We start from the raw sequence: 25365 nt of genomic DNA on the forward strand, positions 1-25365 counted from the left end.
AGCAAGTAGCCCACTTTTAATAGACTGCTTCAAAAATAAATCTTTTATTTTTTATGGTATGATAGAAAAACAAAGTTGTCTCATTGCCTTATGAGAGCACATATTCATGTTTTATGCTCTGCAATACCCTACAATAGACACATTTACGTTGAATCAGCTACAGGGAATATAAGTATGGTATCTAGACTTATAAAGCCTGTCCTGTTCATTGAACAATATCCACTATGCCCCAAAACAGAACACAAGTTAGCTTTTCACTATAGCCACGATAGCCTCTTGCCAAAGTTGGCTATATGCCCAAATACTTGACATTATTGAATATATATAATATATATATAAAGCCAATTACATTTTCGAAGCTGATGGAGCATGTTTTTTTTTAATTAGGCCTATCCGAGATATTGACACCATGAAATGTTGAACTATTTCATATAGAGTTAGGCGTATAGGCCATAGATAAGGCAGCCCCTACGGTAACAAGTTAAATCTACAAATCTGCGTGCGCACGTGGTCGCAAATACGCGCACCGCTCCAGCTGTCGTTGGGTCCTTCAATAGCTGACCGACAGCCTGATGTTCCCAGTACAGAGTTATGAATAAACTGTAGATATACTCAGGAAAATAATCATCAAATTGAATAGGCATACTCTGACTAAAGGGTCATTCTGAGGAAATGGGCAATGTATCCTTTTGTATGATGCATCACCTATGATATCCATATAATTAGGCTAAGCCTATCAATAATGGTGCTCAGCTGATCTAAGACTCTATAATTTGTCTCTATTTGTCCCTATAATTTATTGATAAATGTTTGAACAGTAGTTGATAGCACTGTTGGGATCTGGAAAAGAGTCAGGAAGGGGCTAATGAACTCATTTACCCTTTTTACCCTTTCACCTCTGCTGTGCTGACCGAGTACTTTCCCCACAGCATCCCCATCCAAGGGTTGGGGGAGGCGAGGGCTTCGCCAAAGCGCTCTCACGCAACTTGGGCAATCTTTAACTCGAGCGCTAACAGGTGCACGCACGTAATGGCATTTGACTGTTTAAGACTTGTTTCAAAACTGACTGCTCAGAACGTCACTGCGGTTGTTGCGGTGCAGACACTTTCATGATTAAAATTTAACATAGGTCTACCGATTGTCAACAAGTAAATAGCCTACAAAGTTGAGGATGAGGACAATTGATTAAGACAACAGTGATCGGATGTTAACTTGTGATTGATTGCAAAAGCCTAAGCTTCACTCGCGACAATGTTATGACTCTGATTCAATCGAATGTCTTGGAGCACAATTGATAGGTAAAGCAACTCTGACAATAAACCTTCAATAAGATGCTCGTCCTATACTTCGGAACTTGAGGTTCTCCCTAATAGGCGCTGATAGCAACACTTATCGAGACAGATTGCTTCAAGATCTACAGGGAGTTGGCGAATGCCAAAATATAGATCACTAATTAAGCAATGCATAATCATTTCCTTTTAGTTGCATAGGGAAATGTATTAACAAAGCACATGTTACAATGTTTACGATTAAAGAGGCTGTCCTAGTCCATTTTATGTGACATAATTTGCAGTGGATCTGATGTGCAGGCATTGGGAGGATTAGTATACTAAGATCAGTGCTATGATAAATAATTTATTCAAGTCATTGGGCTATATCTAGCCAGTCATTATTGGGCCATAGGCCAACTTTTTAAATTAATTTAGGCATTAACCTATTCTAAAAGGATATGTGGCTTACAAAGTGAGAGGGGGGCATCAATTGTCTTTTAATCCGAGCTGGTGGTTAAATAGCCCAAAAAAGAGAAAGAATGCATACAATAATAACAATGATATAATGGTGTAACATTATATAATGATTATTATGAAGCTATTATTATTATTATTATTACTACTACTACTTTTCTTCTCTTTTTTTTATCATTATCAACATTATCATAAGTATTCAATATAATTGCTAAGGTCCAATGCATAGAAAATAACTGATGAGGAGATGATTTTATAAATACAGACGGCAATGGGTCTGCTGGATCCAGGCTCTGCTTTAACTCCATCCAAATGTACCTGCCACTTCGGTATCTGTCATCCAATCATGTCAATTCAAATTTAAATTAAATAAATTACAAGAGGGCAAATAGTTGGATAAATCAGTGAACTGTGTCTGCACTCACTACCAACACTATTCTTTTGATAGAATACTCGCCAAAACATGGCGAATTCTCTCCCTGTAAACGATATTCATTGATGTATCCGCTTAATCTTTATTATGCGTCTTCCTCAAAGAATCTGCCGCTGCTCCTGGCGCCCGAGAGAGGGGGAGGGAGGGGGGGGGGGGGGGGGGGGGTTACGTCACAGCAGACAGCAGCCAATGGAGCTGCGAAGCGCACTATAAAAGAAGTACTCATTCTAACTTTTAGACACTGCAAAGCAGGAGAATAATCTGTGGAGAACTATCCTCACCTAACTTCAGACAATTTGAAGACGGCACGTTTGGCTCGCTGCTTAAGGTAGGCTTTATCTAAATTACTATTGCAGCATATAATTACATTTCAAGGAAGTCAATAACAAGTAAACAGATGCAAGTTGGAATAATAGGACACTTTTTGTAGGCTCATCTCATAAGAAAAACAAACCGAGGAAATAAGATAAATATATCTGTGCTTGTTAACTATTTTGCATAAATTACCCAATAGGCTACAATCTTCAAAAAAAAAAACGCATTGCATGCGTCTTCCTTATCCTCTTCATTCATGAGTCTCGGTGTTGCCTAATGTAATCGCAAAACGTTTTTATAGATGGGTCTATGCACGTATGGCAAAAGCAATTTGGAGTTAATAGCTTACAAACGGTACAGACAGGGATGTTAAGGCCTATGGGCTGTCGGGATGGCTTGAAAAGAGTGTGTGGAGTGTGAAGGGAAAACGCATGCCAAACTGACAATCAATAACGGAGACAGGCTCTTATTGCATAAACTAACTCCAGGAAATTTTTCAAGCAAATGTTCAAGCATTGTTCCTCTGTTGACACCTTGAAGAAACTCTCACTCACTTTTCACCGCTAAAAACATCTCCCTCTTATTTTCCTCTGCAGGTTGCACAGAAGCCAGAAAAAGGAAATATCAAAATGGTTCTGATGATACTACCCATCGTTGGCTCAGTCTCAGTGTCTGAGGGTCTGGTGGCCATAGTAACATTATGCTTGGTATATCTGCTGATGAAGTCCTTATACACAGGTATTCCAGAGGGGCTTCGTCGCCTCCCTGGACCAAATCCTCTGCCCATCATTGGAAACGTGCTGGAAGTGGGTAACAACCCACACCTCAGCCTCACGGCCATGAGTGAGCGCTATGGCCCAGTGTTCCAGATCCAAATCGGGATGCGGCCTGTGGTGGTCCTGAGTGGCAGCAAAACGGTGCGACAGGCTCTCATCAAGCAAGGGGAGGACTTCGCCGGAAGGCCAGATCTGTACAGCTTCCAATTTATCAATGACGGCAAGAGCCTCGCCTTCAGCACCGACCAGGCCGGGGTGTGGCGTGCCCGCCGCAAGTTGGCCATGAGTGCCCTTCGCTCCTTCTCCACCATTGAGGGCACGACCCCAGAGTACTCGTGTGTGCTTGAAGAACACATCTGCAAAGAGGGAGAGTACTTGTTGAAACAGCTCAGCTCCGTCATGAAGACCGACGGCAGTTTTGACCCCTTCCGCCACATTGTTGTGTCAGTCGCCAACGTCATCTGTGGAATGTGCTTCGGCCGGCGCTACAACCACAATGACCAGGAGCTGCTAAGTTTGGTGAACCTGAGCGATGAGTTTGGAGAGGTGGTGGGCAGCGGCAACCTTCCTGACTTCATACCCCTCCTTCGTTTCCTGCCCAGTGGCGGCATGAAAAGGTTCGTCGACATCAATGCTCGCTTTAACAATTTCATCCAGAAGATTGTCAGCGAACACTACCGTAGTTATGACAAGGTAAATATAAGATTTCCATCATTGTTGACATCATCTCCTATATTCTGTGTTTGATCTGCATTGTCATTGCTTGTCGGTGATGCTGAATTTTCTGTAATTGGTCTCTTTTCAGGACAATATCCGTGACATCACTGACTCTCTCATTGACCATTGTGAGGACAGGAAGTTGGATGAGAATTCCAATGTGCAGGTTTCTGACGAGAAGATTGTTGGCATTGTCAATGACCTCTTTGGGGCAGGTGAGTTGAACATTGAAACAGTTTATACAGTAGTTATACATGTTGAGAGATTAAAAAAATGAAATAATTGTTGAGGACTTTTTCAGTGTCTCAATACATACATGTCTCTCTCTCCTAGGCTTTGATACCATCAGCACTGCTTTGTCATGGGCTGTTGTGTACATGGTGGCATATCCAGAGATCCAAGACAGACTTCATCAAGAAATTAGTAAGTGAAACTTACTGATTCGAATGGAATGCTCTGATTCCCGATAATTGAATGAGTTGTCATTCAACATATTACAGCACACTGAGCTTCTTCTGCTCCTCCCTTGGCCATGTGACTGATGTGCTCCATTTCCCCCCAAACAGAGGAAAAGGTGGGCCTGGAACGCACTCCCCGTCTCTCTGACAAACCCAACTTACCCCTCCTGGAGGCATTTATTCTGGAACTGTTCCGCCACTCTTCCTTTCTCCCGTTCACCATCCCACACTGGTGAGTTTCATAAAAATTAAATGTTTTAAATATTCTTAAATATTAATTGTTATTAATTGATTGTACATACTGTGTGAAAATGTGACATAGTTTGACTGTTATGGTGAATTGTTGTTTTTTAGCACCAGCAAAGACACATCCCTCAATGGCTACTTCATACCTAAGGACACCTGTGTCTTTGTCAACCAGTGGCAGGTCAACCATGACCCGTGAGTATGATTCTTATATAATAGCTGGCTACAGTACTGTGAATCACTTGTGTATCCTTCCTTTATTCTGAACTTCCGTATCTTTGCTCCGCAGTGAGTTGTGGAAAGACCCCTCCACTTTCAGCCCTGACCGTTTCCTGAGTGCTGACGGGACAGAACTGAACAAGCTGGACGGGGAGAAGGTGCTCATCTTCGGCTTGGGCAAGCGCCGCTGCATCGGCGAGGCCATCGGACGGAGTGAAGTCTTCCTTTTCTTGGCCATCCTGGTCCAGAAGCTGTGTTTCCATGAGATGCCTGGACACCCACTGGACATGACCCCAAAATACGGCCTCACGATGAAGCACAAACGTTGCCAACTGAAGGCAAGCCTACGGGCACGGGGGCAGGAGTGAGCTCCATGTGTCCAACATGCTCTCAGCATCAATATAGCTGACGTAGGTTTGCCATAGATACTCGATGGTATGGTATTGAGAAAATCATAGAAAGTCGAATATCTGTGGAATTATGATATGGGTTTGTAGCGGGATTCCAAACAAGCTTTCAATTATGAAAAAACAATCTTCATAACCTCTTTGAGTGTAGTTTCTGGGATATCAGCTGATTGCAGCCCATACAGAGTTGTCAGGAGTTTCATTGTGATATCAGTTGCCTTCATATCCACTTGCTTTGATCACAACTCATACTGTCTCAGAGACAATTTAATCAATCCATTCATTATGAGAGACTATAGAGGCACCAAAAACCCATCATGCGGTAAAACAAGCAATAGTTTATTCACATCCATGTCGGGATATCATTTTTGCTGTAGAGTAATTAGGGGATGAAATGTTACCTCCATGTAGGCTACAGTTACATTTCTCCATAAGTGCCTAAGTTCTCTCAAATTTGAGTTATCATTCAGGTGGTCATAGATCCAATATAGAGTTGAATGGATATCGTCTCCATTTCTAAGCTAAATAATTATTGTTTCACTATTAATATGTGTAATATGGGCAAAAGACACTGAAGCTATTTTTGTATCCCAAAATGTGATTGTTTGTGTATATATTTAATCCTATTGTGTTATGTATTTTGCAAAGTAATTTTTTTAATGTGTATATATTGTGGTGACATGTTACGCTGTGGCATTGTGTGACATATCAGGATACCAACTCCTTGCATATGTAATATGTTTTTGTATTACTGTATCTCTGATGTTAATGTAAGATTTTGTAATGCAACGAAGGACTTTTGTAAAACTTGCAGTTCAACTAAACTAAAACCCCAATTGTGTACACTAACTGTGCATTGTTATGCTGGTAGCAATTGAAATAAAATCTGAAAAGCAAATCAAATGTATTCACTTGTGGTTAGGCTGTGATTTCTGCAAGCAGCAGTGTCACATTTACTATTTATTTCACAGTTGATGCATTTGCTCACATAAGTCAATGTTTAGCACCTGCAGATTTTTCCAGATATTTTCACATTTACTGCAATCCAAAAAACTCAGCACAAAGATTAACTGAGCATACTTAAAATTATAATAAGATATAATTGTCTTACAATACGCACGCACGCACGCACGCACACACACACACACACACACACACACACACACACACACACACACACACACACACACACACACACACACACACACACGGAAAGGTACTTTGTCAACAGCTTGCTGAAAAGAAAGGAAAGGAAGTGACGTAAAAAAAACAGGAAGCAGATCGTCTGTTTGGAATTTATCTGGTTTACAAGAGCGAGAAAATCATCCAAAAAGTCTCCTAGCTCGCTACACGAGGTATGGTCTTTTACTTTATACATTTCACTAATATTTAGACATAAATAACCAGCCACAGTACACGTATTTTAAGGTGGCAGTTTGTGAGTAGCTAGCTAGCTTTCACAGCAGCAGCAAACCAAAGAGCAAGACTGGCTAGCTAGCTATTCATAAGTTAGCCAGCTAGCCAACCAGGTAGCTAGCTTATGGATATTAATAATATGTGCGTAAGTTCGCTGGTAAGGTTGGTGGTGGAGTTGTCTTTGTAGACAGCTGTTTTCTAGCTGGGTCGAGTTAAGGGTATTATTAGTGGCAGAATGTTAGCTAGCTAGAAATGTACGAAAATGCAACATATATCGGATGAGCCCAATGAATAAGACACTTGTCCTTGTTTATGTCACATATAGAATTTGAGAGGATGGCTGCCGACTGGTTGGGCAGTCTGGTGTCAATAAACTGTGGACCGACACTGGGAATGTACCAAGGGGAAGTGTCATCAGTGGACCAGGCGAGCCAGACCATCTCTCTCAGGCAGCCCTTCCACAACGGAGTCAGGTTCCCGGTCCCCGAGGTCACCTTCAGGTAACGGTGTCATCATATAGGGGGGGGGGGGGGGGGGGTTACAGCAGCTATCAGTCAGCCTCCATTCTCATCTAGTTCAGGTGTGTCTAGGCTTATCCGCAGAGGTCAGGCTTTGGTGCAGACTGTCTTTCCACCCAAAGAGTAACACGCTTATTCAACAATTCACAATTTTCAACTGATACTTTGATGACTTGTCAGGGTGTTGGTTATAGGTGCATGGAATGAGCGCCTGCACTCACCCTCTTTCCGTTCAGATGAGATTGGCAACTCTGATCTAGCCGGAGAGCATCCTCCTCTATGCAGTCCTATGGACGGACACTTTGCCATGTGTCAAAGTAAAAATTACCCTGCCAAGATGCCGTTTTTTTTATAACATCCTTTCACTGACTCTGATGGTTCTTCTTGTGGTTGCTCCCTTTGACGGGTATCAAGCTAGCCAAATGTACAAACAATAAATAAACACACACTTTTCAACTAGTCAAGGGGTAATACTACAAAGCGAGCTAAGGGAGTTAGTAATCTAACTTAAGCTCCAACTTGGGTTTTGGTCAAAGTTAGCTCACTACCTCCCTTTACTTGCTATTAAATTACTTTGCGAGAGAAATCCGGCCATCTTGATGCCCGTCAAAGGGGACAACCACCCGACGAACCATCAGAATCAGTGAAAGAAGGATTTGATTACAAACTGTCTTGACGGGGACATTTTTATTTTTATACATAGCAAAGTTTCTGTCCATAGGACCTGATGCTATCCAGCTACCTCTGATTTGTTATTGTTTATATGTTATATACTTATAAGAGTATATACATAAGAGTATATACATAAGAGAAAATGTCTTCCTAACAGCACTGGTTATATTCAAGCATCATATCATATCATATACAACAGCTGATAATGTGTTTCTGCCAATGTTTGCTTTGTGTGCAGTGCTATGGACATCAAAGAGCTGAAGTTCCTGGATATCCAAGGAGGTGGCAACAGGACCAGTGTAGGCCAGGGGACCCTGACTGACCCCGGCTCTGTATCATCAGGGCATGGGGGTCAGAACAGCCGGGCCAGTTACCCTGCTAATAGCACCCACTCTGCTAATAGCACCCACTCCACTAGTGCTCAAATTACCATTCTACGTAGAGGTGAGTTTGAGGGGGGGGGCACAATGACGTGGAGATTATGAAAAGTAAAGGTACATAGTTATGGAGTCAGAGTTATGGATGGTTGGGGGGGGGGGGAGTGAGTCCCTGAGTGAGTCCCTCAGTGCAGCCTAGCTTGCTCCTCACTACAGTTGCGGTGGTGTATTCCAGGGTGCCGGCTAATGCATTTCAATTATTATTATTATTATTTTATTTTTTCGTCAAGTCATTCTTCTAACAATGCATGACTCTTATTTTGATGAGAGGAAAGCAGGCATTACTCGACACCCAGAGTACACCACCCACCACCCACCACCACCACCACCACCACCACAGGGGAACACTGATAAAACATCTCTTCTGGTGACAGTTTTGACTTCATTTCAACGTTTGAGTGCGGAGGTTTGTTTTTCTGGTCTAGTCGATGTTTTTGTGTGCAACCCGAGAGGGAAGCAGCCGGCTGCAGTGGCAGCTACATGCAGCCCGGTGTATGAATAGCTTGTAGCTTTTTAGGTGGACTGAGTAAGATTTGGCATGTCTGTGTTTAGAAATGTTTCGCAAGCTTTTTTTTGTCTGAATTTGATGCCAACTCTTAAGAATTTCTTAGAAAGCCAGCTCAAAACATTTTAAATTGCAAGGCAATGGGAGCATGATCTGATTTACGACATGCTTACATAAGCACCGTCATGGCTGTATTTTTTTTTTTTGGTAATTGAAGAGCAGAAACTTCTTATTGTTTATCTTGTCCTTGTTCAATGACAGGAGGAAATGTGAAACTACATATATCAGTGTCACACATAACTCACCACCTAATCCTTGGGCCATGCACATTTGTCAACTGTCACTTTATCTGAGCCAAGACACAGTGTCTTTCACCCTCTGTTCATTGTCATGTTCCCCATAGTAACATCAATGGACTTAGTACGCATCCTCTGAGAGTTAGATCACTAAGCCAGTTTACATAAGATGAATGTACAATTGGCGAGATTGGCCTTGTGCAAAGGTAGGCCTAGATCTACCATGTAGCATTCTCACTTTGTATTTTGCCTGACATATCATACAAATATTTCATTTAGACACAGTCAGGAACCCTTCCGATGCTTTTTGGCACAACGTTGTTGCAGCAGAACCTCGGATGTCAGATGTACGGAATCATTTATTATAAATAAATCATATGATTTATGATATTTAATTGAGTTGTGCCTGCATAATCACAATCACTACCCATTTCATAAAGCAGCCGTTGCTGTTAGTCGAAACAGCGGGGTAATTGTCCTCCCGTAGCTTTATCTGTCTGGTTTATTTCTGTCCGGTGATGCTGGTGTCCTTCCCCCTGCGGTGTCACCAGTTACTTTTAACAAGCCTGAGCGTGGAGGCCGGCCACTGTTGTACTGATTCCCATAGCGTGCTAAAGCCCAGTACCAAAGTTCCTCTTTACAATATGTGAGTGACTAAGATCAATAAACATTCTCCCCTCACTGTGTCTGCTGCTAAGGAGGAGGTTATGCAAGGCCCGGCTTACGTGCCTTAGTGCCCCCCTGTTCTCCCTCTCGCCGTCTCCTCTTCCTCCGTCTCTCCAGCTTGGCACAGGAAACGCCCCCCCCCCCCCCCCCCCCCCCCCCCCCAACAGGACGCTGTGTTGTCCCAGTGCGCCTGGAAGGGGCAGGCGATATCAATTGTGGAGACACTGTTTACCTTTGACTTTTTATGTTAATCTCTAGTTCTTGGGCCGGTGGCCAAGGAGCTAATGCACAAATTGCATGGGGCCAGAGTGTTGAGTGGCAGGGGTTTGGCTGACCCTTTCACACGGAATGCCATGCCCCTAACCAGCCCCAGGCCACGCAAAGAGGAAAGGTGGGGTTGCGACTTGCTATATTGTGGGCTCTATAAATGTTCTCTAATTATCTGACATTCATCTTTCTGGGAGAGTAGAATGGGAATGTTCAAAATGATGCATAGGCCTAGACCCTGACAAAAGAAGACTATGTTCTTGGACCCAAACAGACCTCATTAAAGGGGTAATTGGGAATGTGAGCCTGTCTTCAGCCCTTGAAAAATTTACCCAACCCAATATCCTGGCATAGATGATGTCAGTGTAAAAACTAGAAGTGAACTCATTATGTGCATTGCGCAGTCCTGTGTCCCCCCTGACCCCCCCACCCCCCGCACCCCTGCTAACAGCTAAGCTAATCTACTCACGGCGCTTCCTTCCTGTTCTTGATTGGGCTGTGTCACAAGGAGGTGTTACGGCTGGCTGACATTGTTTTCCTTCTGTCATTCTAACCTTGCATGTGAACACATTTCCCCTCCCATATCCACTCGATGACAAGCCTCACACGCTGTCACAGCACCCTGTCACTCCAGTCTAGCTCCTGTTGATGTCACCGTTGCCCTGGTGATTCGTTGTCCTCGAATGCTATTGGCCAGAGTTTTAGCGAGCTCACCTTAGCTTTTAAATGTAGGTCATGCTTACTCATTCATTAAAATTTTGTTGCCTTTTTTTTTTTTCTGAATGATTTTCTCGTTTCTCGCACAGCAGAAGTCTAGATGTTAAAGTCGGCTTGAGTCCATATTTGGCAAAGCAAAACCCCCTCAAGGTTCATTGAACCCGAAGCTACTCTGTGTTCTCACATTTCCACATCTTGTGGGAGACTATTACCTGGTGTTCTTTAGTCTTTATTTGACTTGGATCTTTGCCCAGTGTGCCCAGTTCAGACATCTGATTGACTGCTTTTTTGCTAAGTACTTACAGGTAATAAATTCAGTGCGGTTTCATTCTAAAATATTTGCACACACACACACAAACTGATTTTTCATTGTTGATACCGTCCCCATTTTCAATGGTCAGGTTGGTTGTACTGTGTGTCCAAAGGCATTGTGGGGTAGTGGCAGGCCTCGGGTCGGTGTGATCAGTTGACAATGCCATTGTGTGTGTTCGTGCAGACTCTCGGTGTGTGTCTTTGCGTGAGAGCCCAAAGCACTGAGCTGTCACTGTGACACTCGCGTGCGACTGTGCCTCTCTCTCTCTCTAGGTGAGCGTGAGAGCTGCGTTCGGTTAGGGTTGAACACCAGGTTTTTCCAGTTTTTTTTGTTCTCATCTTGGTTCTTTTTGGTTTTGTTTTGTTTGTGCAGGCACGTATGTAAACGTTTGTGTCGAGGATTGGGCTGTCAATGGGCCGTACTCTACTTTCTAGCCGCAGACTAGTCTAGGCCTATATTATGTTATAGAAACATTGTGTTCACGTTGTGTTTATGTTAGGAATGTCTTCCTACGTTTCTCAATGAAACCGGTATGGAGAAGATGAGGGTAGTTTGCCAGTTAAAATGATGGCCTTACGTTTTAGGAATACTGTATTAAAATGATCACTCCTACTCTGTGAAATCTGTTAGGCTACTTCTTTTATGAATGGGGGATTTAACAATGGCAGAAAGACAGGGCTCATGGCAGAAAGACAGCACCAATATATCTCCTTTGATGAAGTCAGAGGATGAGATCAGTGTTGTGAATATGATATGATTCAGAGACACTGGATCTGAAGAGATTTTACACTGGAAAGATCGCCTCCTGAACGGGGAATGTGTGCTTGCCATTAGGGATGGTAGCTACACCCCATTTATTAGTTATATAATAAGTTATATTGCTGTTACGTCAATGTTTATCAGTTGAAACCTGATCAATGTTGACGTAACAGTAATATAACTGTTATGTAACTGCTAATGGGGTGTAGCTACCATCTTAATTTTTCTCTGATATGAATGCCTAGTCTTGATTTATTTGACATAATATTACTGTTATGTAAATGTTTCAGTTGAATTATTATTGTATGTGTGTATATATATATATATATATGACATATTTTTATGTATATTAATATATATATTAGACATATTTGTCTTTATTCTGATATAAATTCCTTCTTTTGTCTGTTCCACAGCTCCCCCAGTGTCGTCAAGTAGTCGGGAGCCCAACCAGGCCACGCCGAAGAAGAACGGGGTGAAGAACGGCGGTGTAGGAGGAGCAGGAGCAGGAGGAGGGCAGTTGAGGCTGAGGGATGACGAGTGCTTCGGGGGGGACGCCATGACGGACGAAGGCCTGGACACGGACTTTGACTTTGAGGGAAACTTGGCGCTGTTTGACAAGGCCGCCGTGTTCTCGCAAATGGAGGGCGGGCCGCGGTCCCGCAGCACGCCCGCCGGCGAACGCACCCCGACAAGATACCGCCACGATGAGAACATCCTGGAGGTCAAGCCCATCGTCTACCGGCAGATCAGCGTCCCGCAGAACGGAGGCAAAGAGTACTGCACTGGTAAGAGAGAGCAGAGTAGACGCACACACACACACACACACACACACACACACACACACAGTCCTAGAGAGCTGCAGCCCTGCAGAACACCAGAAAATGACCAAAGTGTCAAATCTATTTATTTTCCTTAAAAAGTCGGTAAACACTCTCCACTATAATTGTGTGTTGATGTGTTCAACCCTGATCTCGTGGAGCCATAACTCCAAATCACGTTGTTCTCACGCCGGAGGTCTGGACAATTCTAGATTAGCCAATCTGGCTTGGATTGAACTGGAGGGAACGATGGGAGAATGTGCTTGCAGTTCCAACCAGGGAGGACTGTTTTGCAGAGAGTTGTTGCCTATGCTTGCCTGCGACATCCAAGAAAATAGACGAAAACCTGAATGAAAAACTTAATTCATTTTTTTTTTCTGCTCCGCCCAAGCGAAGTATTTGATTGGTTTGACAAGTTGCGAGCTGTCACACATTTCAAACGGGTTTCCACCCCGTTGTAGCCACTTTCTGCAAAGGATTTCCCCAGGCTTTCTGAACTAGGACATGGTCTCAACATGGTTAGTTCACCCCATATGTATGTTAATGGTTTACCTTCCACTTCATCCCGACTTGACAGTGTGTGAAGTTTCCATGCCTGACTACAGAGAAAGAGGACATTGTGTACAGTTCTATAAATAGGCCTTCTACAAACAGACGAGAAGAAAATTGCCCCGGTAATCGGACACAACCGTGAGGAATAACAACAGCGTGGTGATTGTCAGCGGAGCTCATCGGCTTGAGATGAGATGAGGAGATTTGAGGCCACAGCCTCCAGTGGTGCATGAGGTGAGGGTGACTGGCCCCGGAGCAGAGCCTCCCTGTAATCACTGCTGCCTGCCTTCTCCCTAAGGTTGGACACACCCCGCCATGTACTCACACGCATACACACACACGCACACACACACACACACGCACACACGAGCGCTCACACTCCATACACTCACACTCCACTCACACACACAGACACACACACACACACACACGCACACACGAGCGCTCACACTCCATACACTCACACTCCATACACTCACACTCCATACACAGCCACCATGTTTGTTTTTCCCTCCTTTAAGACACTGGAATGTATTTTGCGTTGCCTAGTCAGGGAGAGAACAACCAGTGTAGATTGTTGACTTATTCAACCAGAGTGTGGCAACAACAACAAAAAAATGTAGTCACGCAACAAAGTCTTCCCACAGGATATGTTCTGTGTGTGTGTAGGTTTTGAGGTAAAGGAATGTTTGCTTTAGAAAGAGTTGATTTCCTCCCCCCCCCCCCAATGTGTTGACTTAGACAGAAATAGTATTAGCTATCTGAGCGAGAGTGTGATAGTCTGATATTCTTGTTGTGCTACTCTGTGATGTAACACGTTCGGCACGGGTCAACAGTAACTGTCTCCCATAGGCCAGAGAGGGGCCACCTCCCACCTTAGATATAGTACCGTGGCTGGCTGGTTGGCTGGCTGGTTACTGTTTAACAAGGAGGGGATTTTTTTGAGCACACTGCCCCCCTAACCCCTCCCCCTAACCCCCCCCACCACACACACACACACACACACACACACACACACACACACACCATGCTGTCTCAGTCCCCACACCTCAACACCTTGTGTGTGTGTGTGGTTACACAACTGGTGAACACGCAGAGCAGAGGGGAAGTGAATGGCACGCAAGGCCTAGGCCCCTGGGGTTCAAGGTGTGAGAGGAAGAGTTCTAACTAGTGTATCACACACACACACACACACACACACACACACACACACACTGGGATCTTAGAACCGGTCAAATCTGGTACACTTTTGAGTGTTTTGCAGAGAGTGAGATACTGTGTGTCTGAGTGGGCAACATGGAAGAGAGGATAGAGACACACACACACACACACACACACACACACAGACACACACACACACACACACACACACAGACAGCCAATGGGGAAGAAGAGAGGATCGCATCTCCATGATGGTTAGTCACACCATGACAGTGCACTCTTAGCCCACGTCCAGTCAGGAGTGCTGAGAGTGAGTAAACACCGTCTGACTGCTCCGCTGCACCTGAAGCGCAGCGACTGCACGCTATGCTTCCACCGACCACAGAACCAGTCACCTGAAAAGTATGCTCTCAACCCTGGTACGTGACACACATACTGTACACGTCTGTCGTTCGTGACTTTCCTCGAAAGGCTTGACACCGACACCCATTTGGCCCGAGGCCAGCCAGTGTTCCCAGGGCGTCGGGGCCCCGACGGTGGGCGGAGGGGGAGGAGGAGGAGGACGACGACTTGACCAGAACATTAGAGAGCGAGCTAACCTGTTCCCCGGTGTGCCTGGGTGCCCGAACGCGGAAAGCCGTTCGTTCCTCCTCTTTACCGGACGGGCAGGTCTGCTGAGACTGGAACGGGCTGTGACTGTCGTCTCTAATCCCCGGCCCCGTCCTACTCTGTAATTAGCAGGGGCCGCCTACGAGGCTTTACATAAACAGCACCTTCACCAACAGGAACAAAAAAAAAAAAAAAAAAAAAAACCTGGGCTCCTCTGCAGCCCTGTAAACATTTAAATCAACAGCACTGTGGGAGAAGAAAAGAAAATGGGGGGTGGAAGAATAACAAAGGTCTGGTTGTAAGGTTGTGCGTTGGCGTATGAGTATGAGTATTACCTGCCTGCTACACAAGACCGAGGGCTATGTGTTTGTGTGCACAGAGAGTCATTGTTTATCTACCTGATCACAGTCGTAGTGAGCTGAGCTAAGTCATCACTCCCCCCTCCTCCCCTCCCTCCTCCTCCCTCCTCCTCCCCCCTCCCCTCCCTCCCTCCTGTGTACAGTAGGCTAGGTAGGAACACTCACCAACCACTGCCTCCAATCTCTCCCCTGCAAACACCTGAGTGTCTGATCCACAGCACAAATCTCAGCCCTGCTTGTTGTCTTTGATGCAAAGAGCTGAGGCGTGTGTGTGTGTGTGTGTGTGTGTGTGTGTGTGTGTGTGTGTGTGTTTTTAATATGCATAACTTTTATCGATTTCCTCGGCACTGGAGTAAACTAATCAATTCTCAACTAATCAATTCTAATCAATTGACCTGCATTAATCTTCCATTATGAGGGAGTGCTGTGTGTGTCTGTCTGTCTGCCTGCCTGTCTTTCTGTCTCTCGGTGCGTGCGTGTGCTGCAGCAGCAGCCAGCGGGGGTCTGCAGTATGGTACAGAGGCCCTGTGAAGGCAGCTCCCTGCTGTGCTCTCTCTCTCTCTCTCTCTCGACACCAGGCTCTAATCACACATGGCCCTGGTCCAGCCCGCGTGTATTGGTTTCAGCCCCGGCGTTCTCCTTGTCGTGCTTGAAGGATTGCTTCCAGCTCAGTTTACTTTACTACCGCTGCGTGCTCCTGGCTACCCAGTTGAGCAGGTTGAGCGTTGCGTGTGTGGATATCCATACCGCTTTGTGGCATGCGTGCGTGCGTGGGGGGGGGGGGGGGGGGGGGTTGAGTAGAGGTGTGGTGTGCGTGTGTGTGCGTGCGTATGTGTGCATGTGTGCCCCCCACAGTGTTTGGGGGGGGGGGGGTTGAGTAGAGGTGTGTGTGCATGCGTGCGTGTGCATGTGTGCCCCCCACAGTGTTTGGGGGGGGTTGAGTAGAGGTGTGTGTGTGTGTGGCCGGGGGAATTATTTACAAACGCACCTGGTTGGCTCGATGGTTGAAAAGCAATTAGGCCCTCCTAGGTCTCTGGCTCTTCTAGGTTGCATGACAAGGAGCTGTTGACTGGAGTGTGCTTATCGCTCGCGTGATTGGAGGATCAGAGCAGGCTGGGTCTCTCTCACAGCACTGTGACACATTACCTGTTGTCTTTGTACGAGCCACGATCAAGGAACAGAGGGAGGAGATATGGACAGGGAAGAGATAAGGTTCATTTCAGTCAGGCACGACATGTGTGTGTCTTTGTGGGTGTGCGTGCTGGGGTGTGCGTGTGTATGCGCTGCTGGGGGGTGTGTGTGTGTGGGTATGCGTGTGTGTGCTCGGGTGTGTTAATGTATACCTGTGTGTGAATATGCTAGGGTGGGTGTGTTTATGAGTATGTGTGTGTGTGTGTGTGTGTGTGTGTGTGTGTGTGTGTGTGTGTGTGAGAATGTGCTAGGGTGGGTGTGTTTATGAGTGTATGTGTGTGTGTGTGTGTGTGAATGTGAATGTGCTAGGGTGGGTGTGTGTGTGTGCGTGTGTGTGTGAGAGTGTGAGAGCATGCATGCGTGCACTCCTCTGAGGCCACTGAGCGCTCAATAGCCAGGCCAGAGATTTGGAGGAGGCCATTAAGGTCTTAACCGCCTCCCAGTGGCTTGACTATCAAAGGGATACTGAGCCCTGCTGCTCCCTCCGCTTGGCTCTGGTTACCCTGTCTAATGTGCCACTGGCTATAGGTACAGATTAGCGCACAGGCTCTTTAAAGACCTGTTTGTGTGTGTGTGTGTGTGTGTGTGTGTGTGTGTGTGTGTGTGGCTACTGGAATAATGACATGGTGACAGCAGTCAGGGCTCTCTGGAGCGATTGTCCTGGGTCTACCCCCTACGAGCTGCAACTGTGTTGACAGGCAGTCCTGACCTTACCGTTCACTCACTAAGCCGCCGATGCATCTGTCACACTGTCTCTCCCCAGCTCCGCACACAATCCACCCTCAAGACCCAGGTGTCCATTCACCAACATAATACCTATGCACGCTCACCTTAACCCTCTGATGTGTCATTTCCTGCTCTGTCATAGCACCCCCATGTTTTGACTGGGCCCTCTGGGGGAGGGGTGTGGTGGTGTGGGGGGTGTGGCTGTGTGTGTGCGTGCATGTGTGCACCTGTGTGTGTCCATGCATGTGTGTGTGCCTGCGTGTGTGTGCCTGCCTGCCTGCGTGTGTGTGTGTCTGTGTGTCTGTGTGCGTGCCTGCATCTCTGTGTGCCTGCCTGCCTGCGTGCGTGTGTGTGTGTCGTGCCTAGGACAGAGCCGTGACTTTGGGGAAGCGGAGGGAGCTCAGGAGAGGATGAGCAGGAGCGTGTGAACCCACCCCTCCAGAGGGCCAGAGGGGGTCTCATACTAGTGGTGTTTTGTAAAGGTTGCTAATCTCTCCTTTGTTGCTCCAGACAACAGTGATAAACGAGAGAGAGGGGAAAAAAAGGAATCTTCCAAGATGGGAAAGAGATCGGATCAGGGGGGGGAAGAGGGGGTTTCTCAAGGGAACTCTGGCTCCTTGCGTGAGGATGTTGCTGCTTATACATAAACTCCTGTCCCCAAGGACTTTGTGCGTGTGTGTGTGTGTGTGTGCTCGAGTGAGGGCGTGTGTGCATCTCGGAAGTTCATTCCGCGTATTGAGAGTTCCTAAAAATGTTCCGGTTTACACTAATGCTAACTATTGCAGTTGTGCTGATTTGAACTGCTAAAGCTCTGGACCTTGTCTTTTCATTTTTAGAAGCTTTGTGACAGCATTAGGGTAAAACATACATATCCATTTATGGCAATCCCTCTCATCTCACAGCTTTCCACCCAAGCTGTCTGGCTTAAAATCACATGCTCTCCCTCTAATATGTTTCTTTTTTCTTTTTCTTTCTCTTTCTCTCTCTCTCTCGCTCCCTCCCTCCCTCTCCCCCTCTTTCTCTCACTCTCTCTCCTCCACACCCCCCCCCCCCCCTCTCTCTCTCTCCCCCACCCCCTTTCCAGACTCAGGGCTGGTGGTCCCCAGCGTGTCCTATGAGCTCCACAAGCGTCTGCTGGCGGTAGCCGAGCACCACGGCCTGTCCCTGGAGCGCAGGCTGGAGATGACGGGTGTGTGTGCCAGTCAGATGGCCCTCACACTGCTGGGGGGGCCCAACCGGTGAGTGACACCCCCCCCCCCCACCTTGGGGGCATGACATCATCAAACACGCCGGAGTTATGCAATCACACCTTTGTGGGATTGTTTACTTTTGGTTGCTGTGGTGATATGATATACTGTTGTGTATATGTGTGTGTGTTTTCTAGACACAAGGTTCATCTTGACCCCCCCCAGGCAGTCCCTGGAGAAGGCACAGATATTGTTACACACACCTTAGGTCAAGAATGTCTGAGGTTGAGAATCTCCCCTTTCACCTCTCCATGTCAGACTATCCTTCCAGGCTTTTTTTCACATTTTAACAAATTTTTTTAATCATTTTTACGTTTTAGTCATTTAACGGACACTCTTATCCAGAGCAACTTACAAATAAGTACATTCTAAAGTAAGTGAATCAACTGTACATCACAGTCATCGCAGCTAAGACTTTATATAAGAATAGGTGCCACAATCAGTCATCAGCTAGAGAAAGGGAAGAAAACAGTTGTTGTTTTATTTTTAGGCTTTGAAACTCAAAAGTATGTCTATATAGTCACATTAACGATAAAAAAATAAATATATAATACATCCAATTTATATAGACCTTTTCTAAGACCCAAGGACACCTTCCAAAATAAAGGAAGAGAGGTGTGTTGCTTCAGCACAGTTAATCATAGGGAAAAAACCCATTGAAGGCCTTCTTTAGCTGGCAAGACTTGAGACAGAGCCTCTACCACACAATGGACTACTGACCTTAATTACACAGGCTGCAGACAAAGGCTTCAGAGGTCTGGAACTCTCGTTCCTAGAGCTGTGTTATTAACATGAAAGGCCTACAGTATATCTCCCAGCCTTGCATAACAGTGCCATGTTTATAATACTGATAGTATCAGTGTGGCACATTAACACGGTCTTATGTCTACAGTGTCTTTGCATATCCTGTCCTGTTCAGAATCAGATCTAGTATGGATATTTATAGATATGGTACACATTTTGCATCAGCCTCTGTTTTTGATTTATCCTCACGAGGACCACAGTGGACTTAGAATCACCATCAGAAGCAGAGTTCTTTTATTTGGCCAAGTATATTTGCACATACAGGAAATTAACTTGGTGGTGGTGAAAACAACAATATATAAGCAAAATATTAACAAAAAAATCATAAAATAGCAAATATTAACAAAATTGCAAAAAACATTTTTTTTTACAAAAATAGAACAATAAATGATGTAGGCTGTGTGAGGCTAAGAGGCAATGAGGCTAGAGGCTGTGACATGGGGATGGGGCATTACACTATACATTAGAATAAATGTAAATAAATATAAATTACGCTGTCAGTGCATTGTTTGTGTGTGTGTGTGTAGGTCAGTAGACCTTGGTCTTTGGTCCACGATCATGTTGAATGTGTGTATTGTTGTGCTCAAACAGCTGAGGCAACTCTGTGTTTTAAATAATGTGTAATTAATAAAGTAATTAATTTATCCGTTAATTGTCAAGTGACTGTTTGCGCCTCTCGATTGTCCACAGGCTCACCCCGAAGAACGTGCACCAGCGGCCCACGGTGGCGCTACTGTGTGGCCCCCACGTCCAGGGGGCCCAGGGCATCAGCTGTGGCCGCCACCTGTCCAACCACGACGTGGACGTCATCCTCTTCCTGCCCAACTTCGTCAAGATGCAGGAGTCCATCGTCAACGAGCTAATGCTCTACAGCAAGACTGGCGGCAAGCAGGTGGCCAGCATCAAAGGTACTGAATCGGCATGGATCCCGCCGACCACACACGACTCATTTGCCTAGAGACCTAAGATAGGGAGCTATCTCATGTTATCGATATCTTATCGAACTCAACTATAGGGGGGGGGGAGAAACTGAAACTACTTCCTTATGGGTATTTTTGGCAAACCATTTGCGTGTTGTTCCAGTTATATTCGACACAGACTGTAAAAGAACAGTGCTTGTTGACTTGTTTTACAGTCCTACGCCTGCGACAACGTTGCCCTCTGCTGGAGGCGCACCGTCCTATCCAAAGCTATGAGATCAGTTCACAGTGATCTGATCACTCTAACTAACTGTCATCCCTCCTTGCAGACCTGCCCGTCAGCCCCGTGGACCTGGTCATCAACTGTCTGGACTGCCATGAGAACTCCCTCCTCAGAGACCAGCCCTGGTACCGCTCAGCGGCCGACTGGGCCAACCAGAACCGAGCCCCGGTGCTAAGCATCGACCCTCCGGTGAGCGGGCAGGAGCAGGCGGTAGAAGCCAAGTGGAGCCTCTCTCTCGGCCTGCCCCTGCCCCTGGCTGAGGGCGAGGGGAGGGTCTACCTGTGTGACATTGGCATTCCCAAGCAGGTGTTCCAAGAAGTAGGCATCGCCTACCATTCGCCCTTCGGCTGCAAGTTTGTCATCCCCTTACACTCGGCCTAGCCGGACCCCGGGACACTCCACCAGGCCAGAGTATAGCCCTGCGCCCACTGTCCTTCCTCTGCTGCCAACACGGTGGGCGTTGGAGGAAGTGTGTCAGTGCCCACAGATATACATAGGATCAGCCTCCAGCACTGCCAAGTCTTGATGGTTCAGCTCCCAGCAGCAATGTCAAGGCCTTTCTGAGAGTGAGATGCGTAGAGTCACTGAGAACGGTGGAGGGCTGTTCTCCTAACAGAATGTGGACTTAATTGTATTGGTGGCGTGTGTTTTCCTCTCCTTTCCTCCCAGCAGAACCCCCTGGGAGTCTCGTGTGTTGGGTTGCGTGAGGTGCCACTCAAACAAGGGAAGCGCTCTGAGATAGGGCCGTTTCCTGTCCTTTTGCGTGCTGTGATAAGGGCTCTTTGTGGCCCCCTCTCTCACCCAGTCTACAGTTTGTTTACAGAGAGCTGACGGCTCTTAGTCTCTATCTGTGACCCCTGAACCCTGACCCTTTGACCAGCTCCAAGCCTGACTCAGACTTCCTGTTTCCTACAATAGATAGCGTGTGGAGAGACTGGACCTGACCCAGTGGCCCACGGCAGAGCTCTGAGCTCAGCCTCACCGCTCTTTTAAAGGGGCATTCCCATGAAAATCTATTATTTGATATGCTGTTCTTTAACTTTTGTATTCTTCAGGCAAGTTGTGTAACATATGTCCATACTTAGCTGGAGCAGTGCACTGGAACACTTGCTTTGGAAGTCAATTACAACCGTGAAGTCCCCATGAACTATTTAAGAGAACAGATCAATAAATGATCCTAATTTCTATGTAAATAGTTATTTAACGCCACCTGCTTCTTAAGGTAAAGAACATCTCCAATTGTAGATTTTCAATATGTAATTATTCTCTTTCTCTGGCTTACCTAGGTGGTCACATTAAATGTCACATTTTGGTGACAAGTGATTGTAGCAATTGTTCAGTTGAAATCTAGTGTTGAAATCTAGTGTTGAGCTTACAGTGTTGAAATCTAGTGTTGAGCTTACAGAGGCCTCATCTCAGCACACAACTATTGTTTGTGTGCTCTTCTCAATGTATGTCTGAATTCAACGGTGGTTTGATTGCATTTGTCTAAATGCATGTATTGTATATCCCAAAAGCCTCTGGGCTAGATTTGCAAGAACACTAAAACAGTCAATGAAAACTAGTGCCAAACACTTTAGTATCAGTGCTTCTGTGTCGCCACACCTACTCCTCTTGGTCTATGTACCCCTCATATGACCAGTAGTATTAACACTGAATATCAAAACGCATACAACTCCGTTTAGTTACTTTGTACACGCCAGTTCAGCTTTAAATTAACTTTTGTGCATGACTCTGAGCTTCTCTTCAGAGCACAAGAACAAGCCCCGGATGTGTAGAGGAAGAGAGAAGCCGCAAAAGATTAGAGACGGAAATATATTTTCCTCAATTATTTCGCAAGTGGATCTTAACATGTACCAGAAATGGATTTGTGCGAGACGTTCCGCTGCTGTGTAAACACCTATTTGATTGCCGTCGCGTTTGGTCACGTACTGCCCAGGACGTCTGAAGCAAACGATGAGCAATTTTTCCAAACACATCTCCCTCGCATCTTTGTATGGTTTAGTTTTGCTCTGAAGCAGACATCCTGTAATGGGAGCTGTGCTGAATGGATTAGATTCACGTGTGGCTCCCGTCTCCCAGAGCACTTTTTAATCACAGAGCCAGTCAATAGCCGCTTTTCGACAGCGGTGCCTGTAGAGGTAGAACAGTTATATATCAGTGCGTGCCAAGGCTTACTAGCGGAGCCCGGTGCTATCTCGATCAGAGTGTCCTATAAGGAATATACCACCCTCGCTCTAAACCGCGCCCCTAGCCCCGTTTGACCTCGTAAGGACGAGGAGGTAGAGGAGGCTAAAAGCCAGAGTTTTAAGCGCCGAATAGGCGCGGAGTCAGCACCGTTGAAGCCTGAAATGACTGTGGAAAAGCAATTGGCCTTGGCACGCACGGTGTAAGCCGTTGAAGCCGGCTATTGCGGCTGACGGCTGTCTTCCCCAGGACCAGAAGTATTTTCTCTCAGAGCCGGAGCCCAGATGTCACGTTCATTTTAACTCCAGTTGTTTGTTGCGTGTGTTTGCACATCCTCGTTTATTTGTTTCGGGGTTTTGTGTGAGGTCAGATGATTGATCAGAATTAGTGTGATCAAAACGCTGCCAACATCCTGTCACTTATACTTCTCTATTTCCCAGCACTTTCCGACGTCTTTGCACTCCATCTCCCACTCAGACTGTTGTGAAAGGAGTGCAATAGATCGGATGTTACTCCAACTAAAGGTCATAAAACACAGCAACTCGACGGCCGGTTTGCATGCTTTGTCATTTGTTTCTGTGGATCTCTGATCATGTTGTGCAGTAATGTTGTTCCCTGGAACGTGCTTGCTCTGTGTGTGGCATGTTAACTATTTGTATGTTAAACTGCCATGTTGATGTATCCAGAACATAGTCCACATGTTCTTGCCAGACATAGTGTGAGAGTAGACCAAGCCGATGTGTCATTAACCGGTATGTAAATCATCAGAAACGCTTCTCTTTTTTTTTCCCCCAACGAACAATCTGAAACACGTCTGATGTATTATTTGTTGATTTCATCTCCGCCTGAGGTTACTGTTTTAATCAGCGTTGAGTGCTCCAGCACATGCCTGAGCATGTGATGCCTTGAGTTATGGGTGCCGAGGTGAGAAATCATGAAGGACATTTTTATTGTCGTTTGAAAACACTCCTCAGAAACCTTGCACAAAATTATGGTCTTAATTATGGTCGTAATAAATCCCCAGTTCAAGCATTTCTGAAGTAATACTCTTTTGTTCCCAAAGTAGGCCATGTTTTCCTTTTGCCAATTGCAGTGATTTTCAGAAGGTCTTTGTCAACATGGTGATATTCACTCCCTATAATTGAAGGGCTAAAACACCGTATGATCGTAGCATTACAGGGTTCGTCTGGGGTTTCCTCTCTCTTGTTTACTTCCGCCTGTGTGTTTTTCAAAGTGTTGGTGTTGACCCAGGTGACAGTGAAAATCCAGGGGAGGCTGGTGGAGGTAGAAATCGGAGGACAGGCTCATTGTAATGCATGAATGGAATGAGGTCCATGCCATGCATTACAATGAGCCCGTCCTCCGATTTCTACCTCCACTAGCCTCCCCTGAGTGAAACATTATAAGCATTATACACAACAGGTACTTTTAACCATTTGTGTGTTTGTGGACCCAGTCCACGTTGACATTATTCCATGATAATGCTTCAGTGATGGAAACTGCTCAGGAAATATTCTGTTTCTCAAGGGCCGTGATTGTGGGCCTCGATTTCAAACTTGTATTTCAATTTTCACTGGTCAGTTGCGGGTCAGTTCACTATTTTTAATATATTGAACAAGTATTTTGATATGAAATAATTGATTGTTGTGGGTACACATGGTTCAGACTTTGGGGATGTGGGGATGTAGCCTACAGGACTGCAGCTGTTACACTGGTTGAATTTTGCTCTGGGGAAACTTCTTGCTTTTTTCTACTGTTTATATGCGAGAGTTAGCATTATTATGGTAACAGTTCTCTAAAGCCTCAATGTAGCATAAATAAATTGATAGTGTATTATTGTTTTGTTTCATAAATTGGTGATGGAGATGATCCTTACACAGGTTGTCCACTAGGTGGCATCGTCAACTTGGTTGCTGTAGTCTGTGCGCTGTGCTCTGAACAGTTTCTGCAACACTGCTTTAAAGTTACACTATGGAACATCAGCCTCTCTTGAGCCAACATTGGTCCCCTATAGTAAGATGATGATGATAATAATAATAATAATGATGTCAATAAATCACCTATCACGTGTATGATAACTATACAGTCAACACTAAAGCAAAAACAATTGAGGTAAACATTTAGCTTCCATAGTGTACCTTTAAAAGTTGCAGAAACATTAAATGAGTAATAGAGACACTTCTGATAGCCCTTTCAGACAGTCTATTGGAGCCAGTTTGCGTTTCATATTGTGAAAGTTGTATACGTATGACTATCTCCTAACAGTGTTCAACAGTTATGTCTTCAACTAGATGATATTCTTTGTTTGGCTATTGTTGAGATTGTCATCAATTCCAGTTTGTCCCAGGGAATAAAAATGAATTTAAATAGTATGTCTCTGTTTTGTTTGCTTACAATAGTATGTCAACTCATGTTGTTTTCTAGAATGTTGATCATGCTGAGAACATTGGGATGCATTCACACAAGAGATACATGGAGGGAAATATACTCAGGTGTGTGTGTGTGTGTGTGTGTATATATATATATATACATATACACACACACACACACACACACACCTACATATGTATATACACATATATATACAGTACCGGTCAAAAGTTTGGACACACTTAGTAGTTTT

The 25365-nt window shown here is 45.3% G+C and overlaps 2 protein-coding genes across 2 annotated transcripts; both read left to right on the plus strand.

The window, feature by feature from the left end:
• Window positions 1-2430: 2430 nt before the first annotated feature.
• On the plus strand, window positions 2431-6223 carry cyp1a (cytochrome P450, family 1, subfamily A). The gene is made up of 7 exons (XM_083690951.1): window positions 2431-2506; window positions 3090-3962; window positions 4075-4201; window positions 4320-4409; window positions 4553-4676; window positions 4799-4885; window positions 4980-6223. The coding sequence occupies exons 2-7, from the start codon at window positions 3123-3125 to the stop codon at window positions 5275-5277; spliced, it is 1566 nt and encodes a 521-aa protein (XP_083547077.1). The 5' UTR covers window positions 2431-2506; window positions 3090-3122; the 3' UTR covers window positions 5278-6223.
• A 380-nt stretch (window positions 6224-6603) lies between these two features.
• Window positions 6604-24040, plus strand: LOC310820120 (enhancer of mRNA-decapping protein 3-like). Its single transcript, XM_083691647.1, has 7 exons — window positions 6604-6671; window positions 7058-7232; window positions 8161-8366; window positions 12299-12670; window positions 18386-18539; window positions 20043-20260; window positions 20602-24040. Exons 2-7 carry the CDS (start codon window positions 7069-7071, stop codon window positions 20934-20936), a joined length of 1449 nt encoding a protein of 482 aa, XP_083547773.1. The 5' UTR covers window positions 6604-6671; window positions 7058-7068; the 3' UTR covers window positions 20937-24040.
• Window positions 24041-25365: the final 1325 nt, after the last annotated feature.

The sequence above is a fragment of the Argentina silus genome (genome assembly GCF_951799395.1).
Source record: "Argentina silus genome assembly, chromosome: 19".
Taxonomy (NCBI): Eukaryota; Metazoa; Chordata; class Actinopteri; order Argentiniformes; family Argentinidae; genus Argentina; species Argentina silus.